Consider the following 18,973-nt stretch of genomic DNA (forward strand, 5'->3'; position numbering starts at 1 on the left):
AACATGTTGTGTCTGCTAAGTCTGTCTGTTTTCCTCTGCCAGCGAATCCAACTCACCACCAGGTGGTGATCGGTCGACAGCTCTGCTCGTCTCTTCACCCGAGAGTCCAAGATATGTGGCTCAGATATGTGGAGATCAGATGACACGACAACAAAGTTGATCATTGACCTCTGACCTCGGGTGTCCTGGTGCCTTGTGGACACCCCTGTATTTGAACAGTGGTGTTCGTTATGGACAAGCTGTGGTTCGCACAGAAGTCCAATAATAGAATACCACTCGGGTTCAGATAACGGAGGCCATGTGACCCAATCACCCCCCTCCAGGTGTCATTTTCAAACTAAATAAAGCATATTTTCAGTGGTTACATGTCATCATCCGGCTTAGCTGAATTTACATCCATGAATGAGCTGCTTTGTCTTCACAATGGTCCCCACAGCGACCCCTATAGCTTCTGAGTTAAAGTTTAATCTCCCTGGAACTGATGGCTCTGTAGATCTCCTCAGTCAGAGGAACATAAGTCCTTTTATCAGTGTCCAGGAAGTATAACTGATCCTCTATATGAGCAGGGTTGAATCCCTCCTCCACCAACTTCACTTTCTTCATCTTGAATGTTCCAGTCATCTCCAGGCACGGCTACAAAACAGTTTGAAGGTGAAGATTTAGATCAACACAGAAGAGAAGCCTCCATGACCAAAGGCCTGTACTACAAAGCAGGATTATCATACTCGGGATATCTCTCCATTAAACTGGTTTGACTTAGCCAGACATTCACAATCCTGATCAGTGATATTATGAAGCAAGTTATCAACTCAGTAATTCAACTCAGGTTTTGCCAAACGTGATCAGTGTGCGCTTCTATAAAAGGGGATGGTGTCTGCAGTGTGTGACTGATCGCAAACATAGAGAAACCCTGAAGGGCAGCGTACTTTACCATGGAGGATCAGACCATTATTCTTCAGTAACATGATGGTCCATGCATCAGCGTCAACAGGTTTCTTTTAAAAAATGCAAAGGTCATTGTCCAAGAGATCTGACTGCTCAGGAGGCAGTTGTTCTACACTTGCTAATCTCTCATCCCAGACCTAACCTGCACCGGGGCAGTTGACCTGTTCAGTGTAAGTTACCATGTTGATTTTCCCCAGTCAAAAGAGGACCAGTGTCGAACATTAGAAAACCCAGGGTTAATCCCTGAAGATACCTCGATAAGAAACAATCCTGCTTTATAATACAGGCCTCAAGTCTCATCTGTAATCTGGTAAATCCACAGAAGATGACACCTTGTCCTTACCTGAATCCTGATGAATCTGGGTCTCGCGTAAGCTGGGAGGTGATTGGAAACCTGCTTGTAAGTGTCTGAACAATCAAAGTCCTCCCCTTCTTTCAGGGTGATGGCTGCCATGCCGATCCGTCCCTCATGACCTTTTCAGGATGGATTAATTTACAGAAAGATGAGATGAAGTGAAACATTTACACCCAACATTCAAGTCCTGCAGAATGTTTGTACCTTCAACTTTGACACCATAAACATTTGCCTCTAACACGCAATGAGCCATGCTGAGAATATCTGCAACCTCGGATGTGGCCACGTTTTCTCCCTTCCATCTGAGATCAACAGATGATCAAGAATAAGTCAAGAGGAAACTGGTTCAACAGGCAACAAACAGAAAACTTAACAAATAGAGTCATCATCCAGAGGACTGAACAACAGTATGACAGAAAATGAATGGTCAAACCTGAAAGTGTCACCAACTCGGTCCTCAAAGTACACAAAGTTTTCTTCATCGAACCGCAGCAGATCACCCGTGTTGAAGTACAGATCTCCTTTTTGCAAGACATCTCGAAGGAGCTTCTTCTCTGTCTGATGCTTGCTGCCAGCGTAACCAGTGAATGGAGAGGTCTGCGTTATTTTACCCACTAAAAGTCCCGTCTCACCTGATAAAGAAAAGTGTGAAAAACATAAAATTCCCAAAAGCAAAGACAATGTAACAATTTCAAACAAACACACAAATATGAGAAGATATTCTATGTCAATTAAAATTTGTTTTTTTAGTTTGAAAATGTACAAAACAAAAAAACAAGGTTTATAGAATTAAAGGAGTCACCTGTGGCTGCTTTGATGCACAGACCATCAGAGTTTCTGACAGGTTCCTCCTTCTGAACATCAAACTTAATCAATGCATGTGGGGAGATAAACTGAGAAGGACAAAACATAAATGGTATGATTTTGCTGGAGATGCCTCAAAGCCATGAGGCACCAGAGGGAGTGTGCATGGAAGAGCACTCCCAGCCAGGAAGGGCCTGCAGAAGAAGAGGGAGGGGGCACCAGGCACCTGCACAAGCCACTGATCCAAAACAGGCAGGGGCCAGGGCCACAGAGTAGAGGGGGCTGGGTCCCCATCCAGATTCAGACGGGGAGCCTGCCACACCCCCAGGATCCAAGCCCATAGCACCACACACCGGCCCTACCTCTCCGCAGCTCAGGAAGACTGGAGGACCAGACAGAGGCCCAGCATCTCCTCAACCCAAGTCAACCAACTCTCCACTGATATTCAGATTTATGCTGACAGATCGGATTATGAACCAGACTGTGCTTCTGGAAATTGAAGACCACAGCTAATAATGTCGCCCAAAAACTGGAGGTGCAGCTCCGTGGTGCAGTGTCTGCTCTGTGTAGCAGACACTGCTGTTTTATTTTTTGCTGTTGTTTTCTTCACCATTTACTGAGTCAAACTCCCAATAATGTCGGGACTTCCAAGCATTAAAGTGACCGTGCTCTCTCCCACTCCCTGTTGTCTATTCATTAAGACATGTCTGATGTTTACCACTGAGGTTGCGCCGCTCGTACGTCATTGTCACGTGACAGTCTCACGAAGAAAAAAATCGGTTTAGTAATGCAGCCTGCTTTCAGGAAAATAACAGCAACTTAATTATCCTACTTGACTCATTACTTAAAAAAAGTAATTGGATTACAGTAATGCCTTACTTCTAATGAGTTCCTGCCCTTCAGTGTTTGCCAGCACTGGAGGACAAAGGCTGACTAACTGACAAACAATTATTAACACTTTGATATGTGTTGACATATTAAGATCTCCTGACACACCTTCCTTCATTACATAAACACACATAGGCAGCTATGCTCAGAACCTCTTTTCTTTGTACCTGCTGCAGAATGTTCCTTCGTCCCACAGCACCGATCTTGGAAGTGTAGTTGATGAATCCAATGTTTCCTTCAGTGGCTGCGTAAAGCTCTCTGACTTTAATATCCCCGAAGCGATTCAGAAATTCAGACCAAACGTCACTTCGGACTCCGTTGCCGATGGCCATTCTCACTTTGTGGTTCTTCTCATTGTCTTTCTACAAACAGTCAAATCAACAGTTACAAAACGTCACACTCACGAAGCACTGATCATCACCGCTTGTTCAGAAATGTCCGTACTTTGGGTGTGTTGCAGAGGAAACGCAGAGTTTCACCGATGTACTGCATCACTGTCACATTATACTTCCTGCAGTCATCCCAAAACTGAGAGGCTGAAAACTTTCTCCTCAGAATGACAGTCATACCTGCAAAAACACCAAATCATACATGCACGGTCTCACTCTGATACTCCCAAACCATCTGTGGAGATTAACTGGTTCGTCAGTCATGGAGATTATTACCTCTGTCTATGGCTCCAATTATTCCAATCAGAAAGCCTGCACTGTGGTACAAGGGCAGGTTCACGTAGATGATATCCTCTGGATTGACTCCACAAGAAAACAGCATAAAGGCTGCCACCCATATCCTCCCATGAGTGATAATAGCAGCCTTAGGTAAACCTTACAAAATTGAAGATGAATAGATAACAATGTCATTACTTTTGATAGAAACAGAAAATCTGAGTCGAAACTCACAGAATTTCCAGGATGTGAACACTGCAGTATTACACAGTCAATACAATATGTAATATGACGGCAGAGAAATTCAGCACCCAAATCACTACTGATTACACTGTGGTCAGACAAGAAAAGTATATCCATAATCTCCTCAACCCTACCTGTTCCCCCCGTCTTATAAAATGTCAGAATCATCCAAACTGATCAAAAGTGTTTTTATGTTTTCACCAATCGGTAATGTTGTAGGTGATATTACAGTATGTCATTTGTGTTTATCTTTGACAAAACTGTTGTTGGAAATATTATGGTTGACTATCATTGCTAAATGATTTTATTGACAACTGCACAGGAAACTGGAAGTAAACTCAGCAAGAAGAGCACAATGGATGAACTGCCTGCATTGCAAAATGCTGACTGGGTGCGTCTTATCTACGCTCACTGAGTGCGTTATCCTTTTCCTGTTGTAAATTATTACATTGATTACATCTGTTGCAACTGATTGCATCTGTTGCATTGTTTCTATGCAGAAAGGATTTTGAAACTAATCTTTATCCAAGAAACAGATGAAAGCCCCACCGTGTGTTCATGAATAAAAACTATGAGAAACTGCATTAAGGCAGAGAAAAAGGAAGCTACCATACCGGTGAGCTGTTTCCTCTCCTTGCAGGTCCTCCTTGCATGTAATTTTGACTCTGCCTAGTTCATTCTGTGTTCGTGTCCTAATTTTCCTAATTTTAAGACTATTTAAGGGGAAAGAACCTGACAACTGTCTGTGTTGATCAGCGACCAACACAGGAAGATCCACTCATGCAATCACAGTGTGACTGTATGAGTGGATCTTCCATGAGTGGATCTTCCTGTGATTATCACACCTACAGGAAATTTACAGTCAGCAAATTAGACTACCATGCATTATCTTTACATTGTGGCAAGAAGACGGAATACCAGGGATTTTTTTTAAATAAACAACCACACAAAGAACATTCAAACTCCAAAAAGTAGTTAACCAGCAAATTCTTGCTAGAAACCATCTCGCTGTGAACCAGTACACGTAAATGATCAGCCCCACATCTGCCAAATTGATCATCCATTCACTATCAGCTGAGAAAATTCCATGATGAAAGCATGTTGTTGCCTGTTTACAGCTGTATCACTTATTTATTACATTCTCCACAGCAGAGGAAGTTCTCTGGTATACCTGTGGTACCGGATGTGTAGATGTACAGAGCCGTAGTCCTGATGTTGACGTTGGACCTGAGGGCCGGAGACAGTGGCTCATCAGAGGCCTGGGAGATCTTGACAGACAAAGGGACGATGTCAGGCACGCTGCAGCTGTCTGACAGGATGAACACCCTGATACCCTGCTCCTTCAGCGTGGGCAGAATCTCCTCCACAGCATCCTGCAGCTCTGCAAATACAGGGTAGCCTGTCACTGCCACACCATATGTAAAGACAGCTCCGTTGCACAACTCTGCACATTGGACTAGATCAAGTTACAAGAGCTGCCGGGACAGAGGCACTTGTTGAGGAACGCATTGCTCAAATGTATGCATTTCTCTGTAGGAGACACTGCAGTGCCAGAACAAGGCTGAAAGAAAACAAGTATTCAGTGACGACGTACCTCAATGAACTCAATCAGATAAAAGGAGCAAACGGAGTGAAATACCATAATATTTACTCCTTAATCGTGAAATTCTCTCTCGTTTCATTGTTAATCTACATTTTGTGCCCCGTCTTGAAATATTTGGTTGAAGCCAACAGGACAGAGAACAAACATTTATGGTAGACTTTGATAGGTCAAATTTGGACCTCCTGCAGTCCAACTGAAATTTTTGAGAATTTTCAACAGAGATTCAAGATTTTGATAATTGATGACAAATCTGAAATCGTTTTAGAATTTTATCATCATTTTAGCTCAAAAGTCCAAGTTGCATGTTCAGTCCAGCACTGACATGAGGTGAGCTGCTCATTTTCACCTGAATCTCCTTTAATCATCTCTTTCGGTCACTCAGACATGATGAAACATGAAGCATCAAGGCCATCACAAGTATATAAATGACAGGCACCAAAAATGATTATCATGAAGCAAGGCAGTCAGGTAGTGATTAGCTATTCTATCTGCAACTCATGTTGGACAAAGTTCCAACTGGTTAAACATATCTGAGAAGAGGTGAAATGTAGTTACACAAGTTAAAAAGTAATTATGTATTTGATCTGATGATCTCTTAAATGTGGCCAGTATTGAATCAAGAGAGCGGAAGAGTACAACGTTGAACTATTTCGTACTCAGTTAAAGCACTGCTGTTTGGAAAATACTCAATTAAAAGTACTCTTCCCAGGTACTGCCAGGATTACTTTAAAAGCACTGGCACTCAAAACAGCTGAAATGTTGAAATATGTCAGAGAGGCGCCTCATCTGGGGGCTGCCTTTTTTCTCTTATGTGGACTCTGTACTTCTGTCAGCCACCAGCGAACCATTGAAATGGTTATTTTGCAAAGAAGACCTCTTTTTTTGTGTGTATGCATAGATCTGTCTTTCGTTAAAATGATGTCCAACCAGTACTGTTCTTCAGAGTACAACAAGAAAAAATAAGAGTATATGTTTAAGGTGAACTAAATTCAAAGTTTTACAGTTGGAACCAGATCTCAGTACTACTTCAAGAGGGTGGAATTGCATCAAAAAGTGTTTCATACTTTGCCCTATGCATGACTTATGAATGTTTCCATCTTTCAAATTGAGTAATCTGAGTTAAAATTTGAGATTGGAACCATATGGGGAGTGAAAGACTACTATTTGGACCAAGAACAACATGGTTAGATCTATAATGATAAACTCTTTTTCAACCACAAGCTGTTTGCTGTGTTTGCATAATCTTCATTAAACATTTGTATTGACATATTATTTTATACTAGTAAAATATAGTGGAAAAAGAAGTGATCAGGAAAACAACACTGGTGTCTGTTGTTGTTTCTTCCCTCGTCTCTGAGCACGTGTCTTACCTGGACAGGTGAGGAGCACTTTGGCTCCACAGCAGGAGAAACAGTGCAGCAGGGACTTGGATCTGATGTTGAAGTTGAGCAGAGCCGCCGGGCAGCCCAGCTTGGCCAAACCGAGCCAAGTCCACACGAAGCTGGGCTCGTTGGCCAGAAACAGAGCCACCGAGTCGCCCTCCTGGAGCCGGACCTCAGCCTGCAGAGCCCGGGCCACCTTGTTGCTCTGCTTGTCCACTTCTCCATAGGAATACGCACGGCCTTCGAAGTGTATGAAGACCTTGGAGGGATGTCTGCTCGCCGCATCCAAGAAGCGGTCCACGATGCTGTAAAAAGGCTTGGACTTTCTGTATTTGTTCATCCTGATGATGAGTCTGAATCTCCTCAGCATGTAGGCGCAGTCCTGGAAGAAGTACGGGCATCGCTCTCTGAGGAGAAAGAGGACGATCAGCGCCAGTCCGGCTGCCACCGTGAAAAACACCAACATTTTAGCAGAAGAGCTGAGACCAGACTGGTGTACTCTGATTCTGAAGAGGTGAAAGTGTTTTTGTAGTGATAAAGTTCACCGCCCACGCTGGGGCGGCACAAATCAGTTGTTTGCTACAGAACAGGATCAAGGTCAACTAGATAGATGACAGATTACTTAATTAATTCCTCTTTACTGAAAAAAAGAAGAAAAAAAACTACTCTCCAGGTTGTTCTGGTGTTGTACAGTGTGATCACAGTTGGATGAACAATCTGCAGTAATGCTCGTGTGCTGGAGCAGGATTACTATTGTAACAACACATCATCAGTAGGGTAAAACTAACCTGTCTCACGACGGTCTGAAACCAGCTCAGTTCACTGCTGTTGCTGAGGTAGTCTGTTATCTGTGCAGCTAGGTGTTGCTCCATTCCCACTCTATCCATCTTCATCCTCAGCACTGATGGCTGAATAGTGTTGAAAAATCATGACCCTCACAGCACTGCCAGCATTCTCCAGATGTGAGAGTGGTCTGTGTATCAGGTAGATTACGACATCATTCACCACAACACCCGGCCGGTGAGCAAACTGCAGACGATCCACGAGCTCACCATGGGTCGCAGGTGTCCCCCCTCCAAGGTCTAATCAGGTATCAGTGGTCAGGCTCCCTGGGGTGCACAGTCTTTGGTCCCAGGTCCACACAGGCAGTCTCCACGGGAACGGGACTTTTTCCAGTCTCACACTCAGATTGACATGTGCATGACTACTGTACAGAGCTGATCTGCACAGCTGATGTGAAAGGGATGTATAGCATTTTGGATACAAAGCTGAAGTTACCACCTGATTCGCAGCTTGTAATTCAGCAATTGAGGGGAAAAATAATTTCACAAGTGGAGTGGCTGTTTTTCCTTTTTCTAGACTATTGATGTAAATAAAAAAAATGTTACACATTTTAGGTGAGACGTAAACTTTGCCCAACAGCAAACACTGAATTTGTATAACCTGTATTGGATTTGAGAAAAAAAAGAAAAAAATTCAAAAACATTTTTCACTTTATCCTTCATAGCTAGAGCACTTTGGACCAGGTGCTGATCTGAAACCATTATACTTCGATTTCTCACTTCTGGATTATCCCATTGTTGAAAAAATTCTTAAAACACGAGTTCGTGAAACCTTTACTGGATTTGAGAAAATCTAAAGAAATTTTTTAAAAAAAAGCATATTTGACTGTTACGTAGCGTCCATTGTGCATATTGTGGATTTTGAGCACACCTGAGCAACACAACAACCAAACAAAAACAGATCATGATAAAGCAACAAATGCAGAACAGTAAACACAAACACGCCGAACCCAGCAATTGAACCCCCAGAACAATGTCCCACAATGCTTTTCACCCTCCCACCCCAAGCCGCAGCTACAGTATTTTTCAAGTTGATGAGGCAGTGTAAACTTTTTTGTGTAGCACATCTCTTCTGCATGAATTCACTGCACTTTGCAACAATACAGAAGAAAACAAGACATGAAAACTTGCCTTGTAAAAGAAGAAGAATGTAATAAATGCATGTTAAAATTAATTGGTGATCGATTTTAAAATGTACTTTGAAGTCATACAAATTAAAAATGGAAAACAAGACACTGACTTTATGTCTCTGTGGGGTCTCGGTGTGGATTCCAGCTGAGTCCTCTCTCAGAGACTCAGACGTGTCCTGAGGTGACTCCATCACTGTCTTGATTTCAGGGTGTTACTGTGATGAAAAGTGAGTCATTCACTCACTCGATGGTCGTGATGCTTCAAGGACCTGCGCCTTCTTTGTACATTTTAGTTTTGTCTCCTTGGACTTGATGTTATTAGCTTGTAACTACAGCAGCAGTGTCACGACATGATTGTAATAAAGACTGAAAACATGCAGGATTGCTCTGGACAGTACTGAGACTTACTGAACAACCCAGAAGTTACATTGCATATTAATTTCGGAGTCTACGATGCACAGGCTGCTGCTCAGGATGAAGATTTGCATTCCCATCTACATGCCTTATTTAATTCTTAATCTGTCCGCACATGTTGTGTGAATTGTGAATTCTTTCTGAGCGATGTTGTGTCAGATCAACATGTTTTACCTGTTGATGTGAAAAGGTGAACATTATCCAGGACATTTCGAATTTATTTGGATCGCATGAGCAAATAGTTTTGCTTAAAGTTTTAAATATATGACCTGATCAGGGAGCTGGCATGACGCACAAAAACAATCAAATCTTCACCAAGAGTCAGCATTTCTTTTTAAACTGAGGATAAACTTGTGCAAAAACAAGGCAATTCTGAAAGTCACATGGAGGCTTACATCCTACTGCAGTTTGCTTACAGCTGCAATTTGTGTTCCCTAAAAAATAATTCCCTTACATACAACCAGTTCTGATGCTTTGTATCAGAGATCAGTTTCTTTTTAATCAGACCTTTTGAGTGTGCTTAAGGACACTTTTATTTGGGCAAACAGGAGCTACCACTGACTTAAAGTCCTGTTTGGGGTTTTGTGTGTGTGTGTGTGTGTGTGTGTGTGTGTGTGTGTGTGTGTGTGTGTGTGTGTGTGTGTGTGTGCGTGCGTCCTGCAATGGACTGGAGATGAAGGGTCAGCTCCCTTCCGTCTAGAAGATGGGGGAGGGTCTTACCAACAAAAATCACTCTGGTGATTAACAATTCATTATGAATTAAAAAAAAAAAAAACCCCTGCATGAAAAGACACCAAAAAAACCCTCTTTGCAATATTAAGTGTGTTTGAAATGTAGAAAGTCAAGCAGAGAGAAAGAGCAAAACACTTCAGTAAAGAGCTTAATTCAAGGTCAGTTCAATGTCAGACTAAGTCGTATTAAAGCAGATTTTCATTTTGTCCCATCATGTGAGTCAGACAGTTTTGAAGTCTGTGCTTTCATCAGCCACCTTCAAGTTTTTTTTCTCCATTCTCATGACCCTCTCTAAGGATAAAAAACAACAGCACTGACTTGCATTTATTTACAAGGTCATATCAGGTAAACTAGCTCCTTATCTGGGTCACTGTATATCTACAACCAGTAATTGGTGCAAATCTCAGTAAGAACTTGGTAGAAAGACGTTTCCCTCCACTGAACCACGATCCAAGAACAATCTGCAAGAATCATTGCAGCAGCAGCATTTTATCATCATGAGCCAATTCAAAAGAAAGCTTGCTCACTTCTGTTGAACTGGTGTGCCTCTTCCTGGTAACAGCAAGCTTGAAAAAGATTAAGGAAATTAAGAAATGATTGTGTAAGCATGGCTGATAAACTGATTGTTATGAAAGCTCTGCAGGGCAAAAGTACAGTTAAACCCTCTGTGGTGATGCAATTTGCTTTCAGTGGGTCAAAATCCAAAGTTACCGTTTGTCCGCGTCCCTGCAGGCCTGAATGAATCCTCGGAATTCTCAGTTGACCGAACACGAAAGGGTCAGGCGAAAACGTTAATCACAAGTTTTTATTCCAAAGATTAATTATTCTAATCGTTAGCAGAGAGACAAACCTTCAATTCACATCTTGCTGGCATTTGGAAATAGTTGAGGTTCGAAGTAGTTGTGTTAATTAAAAAACATATATTTTAAAATATGGCATTTCAGCATCTATCCCTGAGATTAGTTGAGTTTAGAGCCACGAATGAGCTGCTTCGTCTTCACACTGGTCCCCACAGCGACTCCTGCAGCTCCTGATTTAAAGTTTAATCTCCCTGGAACTGATGGCTCTGTAGATCTCCTCAGTCAGAGGAACGTAAGTCCTTTTATCAGTGTCCAGGAAGTATAACTGATCCTCTATATGAGCAGGGTTGAATCCCTCCTCCACCAACTTCACTTTCTTCATCTTGAATGTTCCAGTCATCTCCAGGCACGGCTACAACACAGTATGAAGGTGAAGATTTAGATCAACACAGAAGAGAAGCCTCCATGACCAAAGGCCTGTACTGCAAAGCAGGATTAACATACTCGGGATATCTCTCCATTAACCTGGATTGACTTAGCCAGACATTCACAATCCTGATAAGCGGGATTATAAAGCAGGTTAACTCAGGTTTTTCCAAACTTGATGCGCTCATATGAAAGGGGAAAAGGTGTCTGCAGCAAAAGCCAAGAAGGAATGCTGACAGAAAACTGCCAAACCATTAATGTGTAACTGCATGAGATTACACAATATTTATTCCTTGGGCAATATAAAGACACAGCACTCTGATCACTCCGTTTCACTTAATTACTTGACCTGAAGATAACTCATTAAGAAACAATCCTGCTTTATAATCCAGGCCTCAAGTCTCATCTGTAATCTGGTAAATCCACAGAAGATGACACCTTGTCCTTACCTGAATCCTGATGAATCTGGGTCTCGCGTAAGCTGGGAGGTGATTGGAAACCTGCTTGTAAGTGTCTGAACAATCAAAGTCCTCCCCTTCTTTCAGCGTGATGGCTGCCATGCCGATCCGTCCCTCATGACCTTTTCAGGATGGTTGAATTCACAGAAAGATGAGATGAAATGAAACATCTACAACCCACATTCAAGTCCTGCAGAATGTTTGTACCTTCAACTTTGACACCGTAAACATTTGCCTCTAACACGCAATGAGCCATGCTGAGAATATCTGCAACCTCGGATGTGGCCACGTTTTCTCCTTTCCATCTGAAATCAACAGATGATCAAGAATAAGTCAAGAGGAAACTGGTTCAAGAGGCAACAAATGGAAAACTGAAAAACAGTACAACAGAAACTGAGTGGTCAAACCTGAAAGTGTCACCGACTCGATCCTGAAAGTACACAAAGTTTTCCTCATCGAACCGCAGCAGATCGCCCGTGTTGAAGTACAGATCTCCTTTTTTCAAGACGTCTCGAAGGCGCTTCTTCTCTGTCTGTTGCTTGTTGCCAGCGTAACCAATGAATGGAGACCTCTGCGTTACCTTCCCAACTAAAAGTCCCGTCTCGCCTGATAAAGAAAAGTGTGAAAAACATCAAACCCCTGAACCCAAAATGTACACAGTGTAACTATAAAATAAGACCAAACAAGAGAACATAATCCTTGTCAATTGAAATGAGTTTTTTTGTTTGAAAGTGTTCTAAAGAAAAACAAGGTTTGGAGAATTCTTCATGTCTCACCTCTGGCTGCTTTGATGCACAGACCATCAGAGTTTCTGACGGGTTCCTCCTTCTCAACATCGAACTTGATCAATGTGTGGGGGAAGATGAGCTGAGAATTGCAAAAAATGAAAAAATAAGAAACTCATCATGGTTTTGCAGGACATGACTAAAACAGCTAACCAAATCAGCTGTTGCCTCTAAAATCATGACTACAACCAGAAGTCAGATGACACAACTGCGTTCTCGTGCCAAGTGCACTCAGGGACACCCCTGTGCCTGGACATGGGGTTAGTTATGGGCAATCTGTGACTGGTACAGAGGTCCAATAACAGAATACCACTCGGGTTCAGATCAGGGAGGCCCAGTAACCCCGCTCCATGTCTCAATGTCTCTGTCCACAAGGGCATTGAAGTCCTCCAGTAGATCAATAGAGTCCAGGTCACTGGTTCTCACCACAGGCAACAGGAGAGAAGTGGAGAGTCCAGCCCCTCTCTAGGGTATGGGTGGGTTATGGGTTGGGTTTCAGAGTCCTGGCTGTGTGTGGAGGTGAGCCCGACTATTTCTACTATTTCTAGAGATGGTACCACTCAACCTCCCTCACAAGCTCAGGCTTATGAGGGCGGTTGAGCTCAATGCTCGATGCTTGATGTCCCAAGGGCCAATCTCTGTGTCCAGGGATCAGGTCGCCAGGCAGCCTGCTGTCAACTGCCACACGATCCACAATGCTTCCGGTCCCTAGAGTTCCCTCAGTGGGTGGTGAGTGTACTAGAGTTCGGGCCCACATCATCCATTCTGTAAGCCCGACTGGGCCCCGTGGGCAAAGCCCCGGTCACTAGGTGCTCACATACAAGCCCCAACCCTGAGCCTGGCTCCAAGGAAGACCCCGACAACAGAGCTCCTGGGATCATGCAGGCACTCAAACGCCCCCACCACGATGAGGTGGCAGCTCCAGGGGAAAAAGACAATATGATGATTATGTCAAAAGAATGACATATAAAATGGCCATAGGAAACAATGGTTAACAAAAATAAACACATTGATGTGCTGACAATGTCCAAGATCACCAGGTTTAATATGAAGCTTATGCATCTGAGCATCAGCATGCTAAAAATTCCAGATTAACATTGAACACGAAGGGCAGCTGAGACTGGACTGGATTTCTCTTGAGGAGATTTTGCAGCTGGGAACTTGAAAAGTTATCCGTTGAGAAAATTCAATTTATTGAGAGCATCAACATGACAGGAAACACACAAAGAAACCAACAGCGACGTTACTATCATTTATTTTGGAGCTTACCCACCAGAAAGGCTCGATCAATGGAGTGGAACTAGGTGCAAACTGTTCCTACTCTCCATTTCCCATCATCCAATATATAGCACTCGATCAAACATTCATGATTAAATTTTGTGAATGAATTCAGAAAATTATTTCTAAGTTGAAATACCTCAAAATTCTCCTCGTGTTTACACTGGGCTGCTTAGAGCTGAAGCTCTGACAGTCATCTCACTGTTGCTTATTGATCATACGCAATAAAAAGCACAACTCCTTGTGTGTGAGTTACTCTTCATTTGTACATCTTTTTTCGCACCATTTGAATTTATCAACAAACGCAGTAATAAACAATCTGTAGATTAATAAACTACTTGGTAATATTAACCTCAACCTATTTTGGATGGTAATGACTCAAAAAACATGCTGGAAAAAAGATCAACAACACTTTCCAACATCTTCCCTCATTTTCTGACAGGCTTGAGAATTTCTTTACCCAGAATCCTCAGCTGTTGCTGGAGCTGCAGTGTTATTACAACTTAATGTTTCTCTGTCACTGCTGAATTCAGACAAAATTGATCCCAAGAGGTTTTGATCTGAACAAATGTGGTTCAATTAGACTGTGTGCATAATTAATGGGGAAGGTTTTTTTTTTTTAATTCATTTTATTTCTGACCAACTCTAGTGTTTTGTTTTTCTATGGTAAATCTACCGCGTAAGAAGAGACCATAAGTTCTCAATAAGGTTTTAAGTCAGGTGAGGAACGGCGTCATGCGATCCTTCTGTCATCTTTGTTTACTGGCTGTCGTTGCAGTGGAGGACTTTGATGTATTTTCCTAGACGCTGCTCCTCCAGGCTCCTCTCTCATTACACAAACACACATCACCTGTTATGCTCAAAACTTCTTTTCTTCCTACCTGCTGCAGAATGTTCCTTCGTCCCACAGCACCGATCTTGGACGTGTAGTTGATGAATCCAATGTTTCCTTCAGTGGCTGCGTAAAGCTCTCTGACTTTTATATCCCCGAAGCGATTCAGAAATTCAGACCAAACATCACTTCGGACTCCGTTGCCGATGGCCATTCTCACTTTGTGGTTCTTCTCATTGTCTTTCTACAAACAGTCAAACCAACAGTTACAAAACGTCACACTCATGAAGCACTGATCATCACCGCTTGTTCAGAAATGTTCGTACTTTGGGTGTGTTGCAGAGGTAACGCAGAGTTTCACCGATGTACTGCATCACTGTCACATTATACTTCCTGCAGTCATCCCAAAACTGAGAGGCTGAAAACTTTCTCCTCAGAATGACAGTCATACCTGCAAAAACAGCACAGTCTCACTCTCAAGTGCAATTCAACACTCTCACATAAATACAGCCAGCAAACTGTCATGTGCAATAATCACTCAAGTGCAATCCCTTGTAAATATATTTTTAAATTGAAGCCTTAAATTTAAAATGTATCATTTATAGTTGTGCTCTCTGTATTTCTCATGACACTGTTACTTTGCTGCTGTGATGTTGGAAAGTTATCCCTGTGGGACAAATAAAGGATTTTCAACTCTGATACTCCCAAAGCAGGTGTGCAGATGTATTTGTTTGTTCAGTCATAAAGATCATTACCTCTGTCTATGGCTCCAGCTGTTCCAATCAGAAAGCCTGCACTGTGGTACAAGGGCAGGTTCACGTAGATGATATCCTCTGCTGTGGCTCCACATGCAAACAGCAAGAAGGACGCAGCCCATACCCTCTCATGGGTGACAATAGCAGCTTTCGGTAAACCTTTCAAATTTAAAGACAAATAGATAACAATGTCATCTTGCTTGGGACAGTAAGAGAGAAACAGAATCAAGACTCTCCATAGCGTGCTCACAGAATATCCAGGATGGAAACACAGTCAACACAGTATGCAATATAATGGCAGAGAAATTCAGGACCCAAATCAGTATTGATCAAATAAGAAAAGCAGGGCTTTTGAGTCTATCCATAATCTCCTCAAGCCTACTTGTGCCCCCGTCTTTTAAAATGTCAAATTAAACCAAACTGTCCAGAAGTGTTATGTTTCCACCAACCAGCAATGTAGCATGTGACATTACAGTATGTCATTTATCTGTGGCAAGACTGTCTATAAATGATTATCCCCACATTTGCCGAGGTGATCATCCAATGCCTCTATAAGATGAGAAACCTCCATGATGAAAGCATGATGTTGCCTGTTTACAGCTGTATCACTGATTACATTCTCCACAGCAGAAGGAGTTCTCTGGTATACCTGTGGTACCGGATGTGTAGATGTACAGAGCCGTAGTCCTGATGTGGATGTTGGACCTGAGGGCCGGAGACAGTGGCTCATCAGAGGCCTGGGAGATCTTGACAGACAAAGGGACGATGTCAGGCACGCTGCAGCTGTCTGCCAGGATGAACACCCTGATACCCTGCTCCTTCAGCGTGGGCAGAATCTCCTCCACAGCATCCAGCAGCTCTGCAAATACAGGGAAGCCTTTCACTGCCGCACAATCTTTAAAGAGTGCTCTGTTGCACAACTCTGCACATTGGCCGAGATCAAGTTACAAAACCCGCCAGGGTGGCGGCACATGTGGAGGAACGCATTGCTGAAATGTATGCATTTCTCTGTGGGGGACACTGGAGTGCCAGAACAAGGCTAAAAGAAAACAAGTATTCAGTGACGACGTACCTCAATGAACTCAGTCAGATAAGTAGAGCAAATACCATTATATCTAGTCTTTAATCCTGAAATTCTCTCTTGTATTATTGTTAATGTACATTTTCTGCACCAGCTTGAAATATTTGGTTGAAGCCAACAGAACAGAGAACAAACATTTATGGTAGACTTTGATAGGTCAAATTTGTGATGAGTATTGTAATAGTATTGTTTTCATATCTTCTTACAACCACTTCTTATCTTGATCTTTATGACGCAAAAACAATAAAGTTATTCACAAAGCATAAAACACATAATGACCTTTTCAGGCACTGCAACAAACATCAGTTTTTAGACCTCCTGCACTAAAACTGAAACTTTGAGCTTTTTCATCAGAGATTTAAGATGTTAATAACTCAATAATTGATGACAAATCTGCAATCATTTTACAATTTTATAATCGTTTTAGGTCAAAGCACCAAGTTGTATGTTCAGTCCAGCACTGACATGAGCTGCTCACTTTCACCTGAGTAGAAAAAAAATCTCCTTCATAAACTCTGTCCAGGTTGTTCACACATGATGATTTCTTAAAGTATTCAAGTAGATTACCATGTAAATTTCACTTGATTATGAGTTAAATTACAACCTTGAAAGAAATACAATTTCCCATAATGGAGCTTAATTACAGTTCTGTGAGTATTTGTAATTTATTACTTCCATCACTGAACATGTCTCTGCCTCAGGACCATGACTTACAAAATACTCAACAAGCCATTTGACAGAAACATTGCAGCTGCAGGGTGAGACCCTTTAAAGTGTCACAAAACAACCGTGAAGTGTTTATAGAAGTGTATGGTACAAAAGAAGAAACATTATCTCAACAGATGTGCACTGATCTTCATTTTAAACCATCTGAGATGGGTTTTTTTTTATGTGTGTGTGGGTGAAAAACAGCTGAGATGTCTGAAATATGTCCAGAGGCGCCCCACGTGGGGGCTGCCTTTTTTCTGTGAGAGGCCTCATGTGAAAAATTCCTGGAAAACTAGTCTCTGTTTACACTCTGGCCATTACATGATTTACATCAGGAGCACGCCATGTGCTGTTGTGGAACACTAAAGTAGCCAGCAAGTGATTTTTAAAATCACACATTAGATTTAGTCAAATAGAACTTTATGAAGTCTGCAGCCACATGGGCCACTCACAAGTGAATACATCCTGTCAGAGCCTCTTGAATGTACCTTGGACTTTGAACTTCTGTCAGCCACCAGTGTACCATTGAAACTGTCATTTTGTAAAGAAAAAAAGTTATTTGAATGCATAGATCCCTCGTTCATTAAAAGAGTTTCTGCAAAGACAGAGTACTGTCCTTCAGACTAAAGAAAGAAAATGTTACGGTATATGTTCAATATGAAATAAATTCAAAGTTTTAAATTTGGCACCAGAGCACAGTACTGCTTTAGGACAGGGGAATTGCAAAAAAAAAAAAGAAAAGAAAAGAAAAGAAATGAGAGCCCACTACAATTTCCCCTACATGCATGACTTGTTGTGATTGTTTTCATCTTTCAAGATGATTAATCTGAGCTGTAGATCATCTCAGAACGTAACCATATGGAGAGTGAAAATGCTATTTGGACGAAGAAGATAAGGTGAAAATGAACTCTACCTCAACCACGAGTTGATTGCTGCATGGTGTTTGCTTTGTATTGATTATTGCAAATTCCTTAATTTGTGACGTCATCTCCACGACACATTTTATTGACATAAGATTATATTATATTATACTGTACTGTACTGTATTTGTAATGGAAAAAGAAGTGATCAGGAAACAAACACAGGAGACTGCTGTGGTTTCTTCCCTCGTCTCTGAGCACGTGTCTTACCTGGACAGGTGAGGAGCACTTTGGCTCCACAGCAGGAGAAACAGTGCAGCAGGGACTTGGATCTGATGTTGAAGTTGAGCAGAGCCACCGGGCAGCCCAGCTTGGCCAAACCGAGCCAAGTCCACACGAAGCTGGGCTCGTTGGCCAGAAACAGAGCCACCGAGTCGCCCTCCTGGAGCCGGACCTCAGCCTGCAGAGCCCGGGCCACCTTGTTGCTCTGCTTGTCCACTTCTCCATAGGAATACGCACGGCCTTCGAAGTGAATGAAGACCTTGGAGGGATGTCTGCTCGCCGCATCCAAGAAGCGGTCCACGATGCTGTAAAAAGGCTTGGACTTTCTGCACTTGAGCATCCTGACGGCCAGTATGACGTTCCGCAGCATGTAGGCGCAGTCCTGGAAGAAGTACGGGAATCGCTCTCTGAGGAAGAAGAGGACGATCAGCGCCAGTCCGGCTGCCACCGTGAAAAACACCAACATTTTAGCAGAAGAGCTGCCACCAGACCGGTGTCCGTCTGATTCTGAAGAGGTGAAAGTGTTATTGCAGTTCAGTGAAATTTGTGACAAAGTTCACCGCCTACCCCGGGGCGGCGCTCGGTGCGACTCCCGGAGCCCTCCTTCATTCCTTCCGGAAAGATCGGCTGTTTTCCTCAGAAATACGCATAAACTGATTTCATTCACATCTTCTACGTGTTTCTAAACAGATTTTTCAATTGTAA

General features: G+C 42.5%; 2 protein-coding genes across 2 annotated transcripts; both read right to left on the reverse strand.

Moving 5' to 3' along the window:
• Positions 1–309: 309 nt before the first annotated feature.
• Positions 310–7,351, reverse strand: LOC115391286 (very long-chain acyl-CoA synthetase-like). The gene is made up of 10 exons (XM_030095412.1): positions 6,874–7,351; positions 5,072–5,281; positions 3,658–3,816; positions 3,437–3,561; positions 3,160–3,354; positions 2,103–2,193; positions 1,734–1,932; positions 1,505–1,602; positions 1,289–1,419; positions 310–633 (listed from the first exon to the last, which is right to left on the reverse strand). The coding sequence occupies exons 1-10, from the start codon at positions 7,349–7,351 to the stop codon at positions 457–459; spliced, it is 1,863 nt and encodes a 620-aa protein (XP_029951272.1). The 3' UTR covers positions 310–456.
• A 3,448-nt stretch (positions 7,352–10,799) lies between these two features.
• On the reverse strand, positions 10,800–18,772 carry LOC115391284 (very long-chain acyl-CoA synthetase-like). Its single transcript, XM_030095410.1, has 10 exons — positions 18,257–18,772; positions 15,987–16,196; positions 15,338–15,496; positions 14,909–15,033; positions 14,632–14,826; positions 12,464–12,554; positions 12,095–12,293; positions 11,895–11,992; positions 11,679–11,809; positions 10,800–11,215 (listed from the first exon to the last, which is right to left on the reverse strand). Exons 1-10 carry the CDS (start codon positions 18,732–18,734, stop codon positions 11,039–11,041), a joined length of 1,863 nt encoding a protein of 620 aa, XP_029951270.1. The 5' UTR covers positions 18,735–18,772; the 3' UTR covers positions 10,800–11,038.
• Positions 18,773–18,973: the final 201 nt, after the last annotated feature.

This window comes from Salarias fasciatus, chromosome 7 (genome assembly GCF_902148845.1).
Source record: "Salarias fasciatus chromosome 7, fSalaFa1.1, whole genome shotgun sequence".
NCBI lineage: Eukaryota > Metazoa > Chordata > Actinopteri > Blenniiformes > Blenniidae > Salarias > Salarias fasciatus.

Coding starts and splice junctions, on each gene's coding strand:
- LOC115391286 (XM_030095412.1), bottom strand. CDS start 7,351: ATGTTGGTGTTTTTCACGGTGGCAGCCGGACTGGCGCTGATCGTCCTC. Junction 1,933..2,102: donor GTGCATCAAAGCAGCCACAG/GTGACTCCTTTA, acceptor TTTCTTTATCAG/GTGAGACGGGACTTTTAGTG. Junction 634..1,288: donor CCAGATTCATCAGGATTCAG/GTAAGGACAAGG, acceptor ACTGTTTTGTAG/CCGTGCCTGGAGATGACTGG.
- LOC115391284 (XM_030095410.1), bottom strand. CDS start 18,734: ATGTTGGTGTTTTTCACGGTGGCAGCCGGACTGGCGCTGATCGTCCTC. Junction 14,827..14,908: donor ACCTCTGCAACACACCCAAA/GTACGAACATTT, acceptor GACTGTTTGTAG/AAAGACAATGAGAAGAACCA. Junction 12,555..14,631: donor GAAGGAACATTCTGCAGCAG/GTAGGAAGAAAA, acceptor TGCAATTCTCAG/CTCATCTTCCCCCACACATT.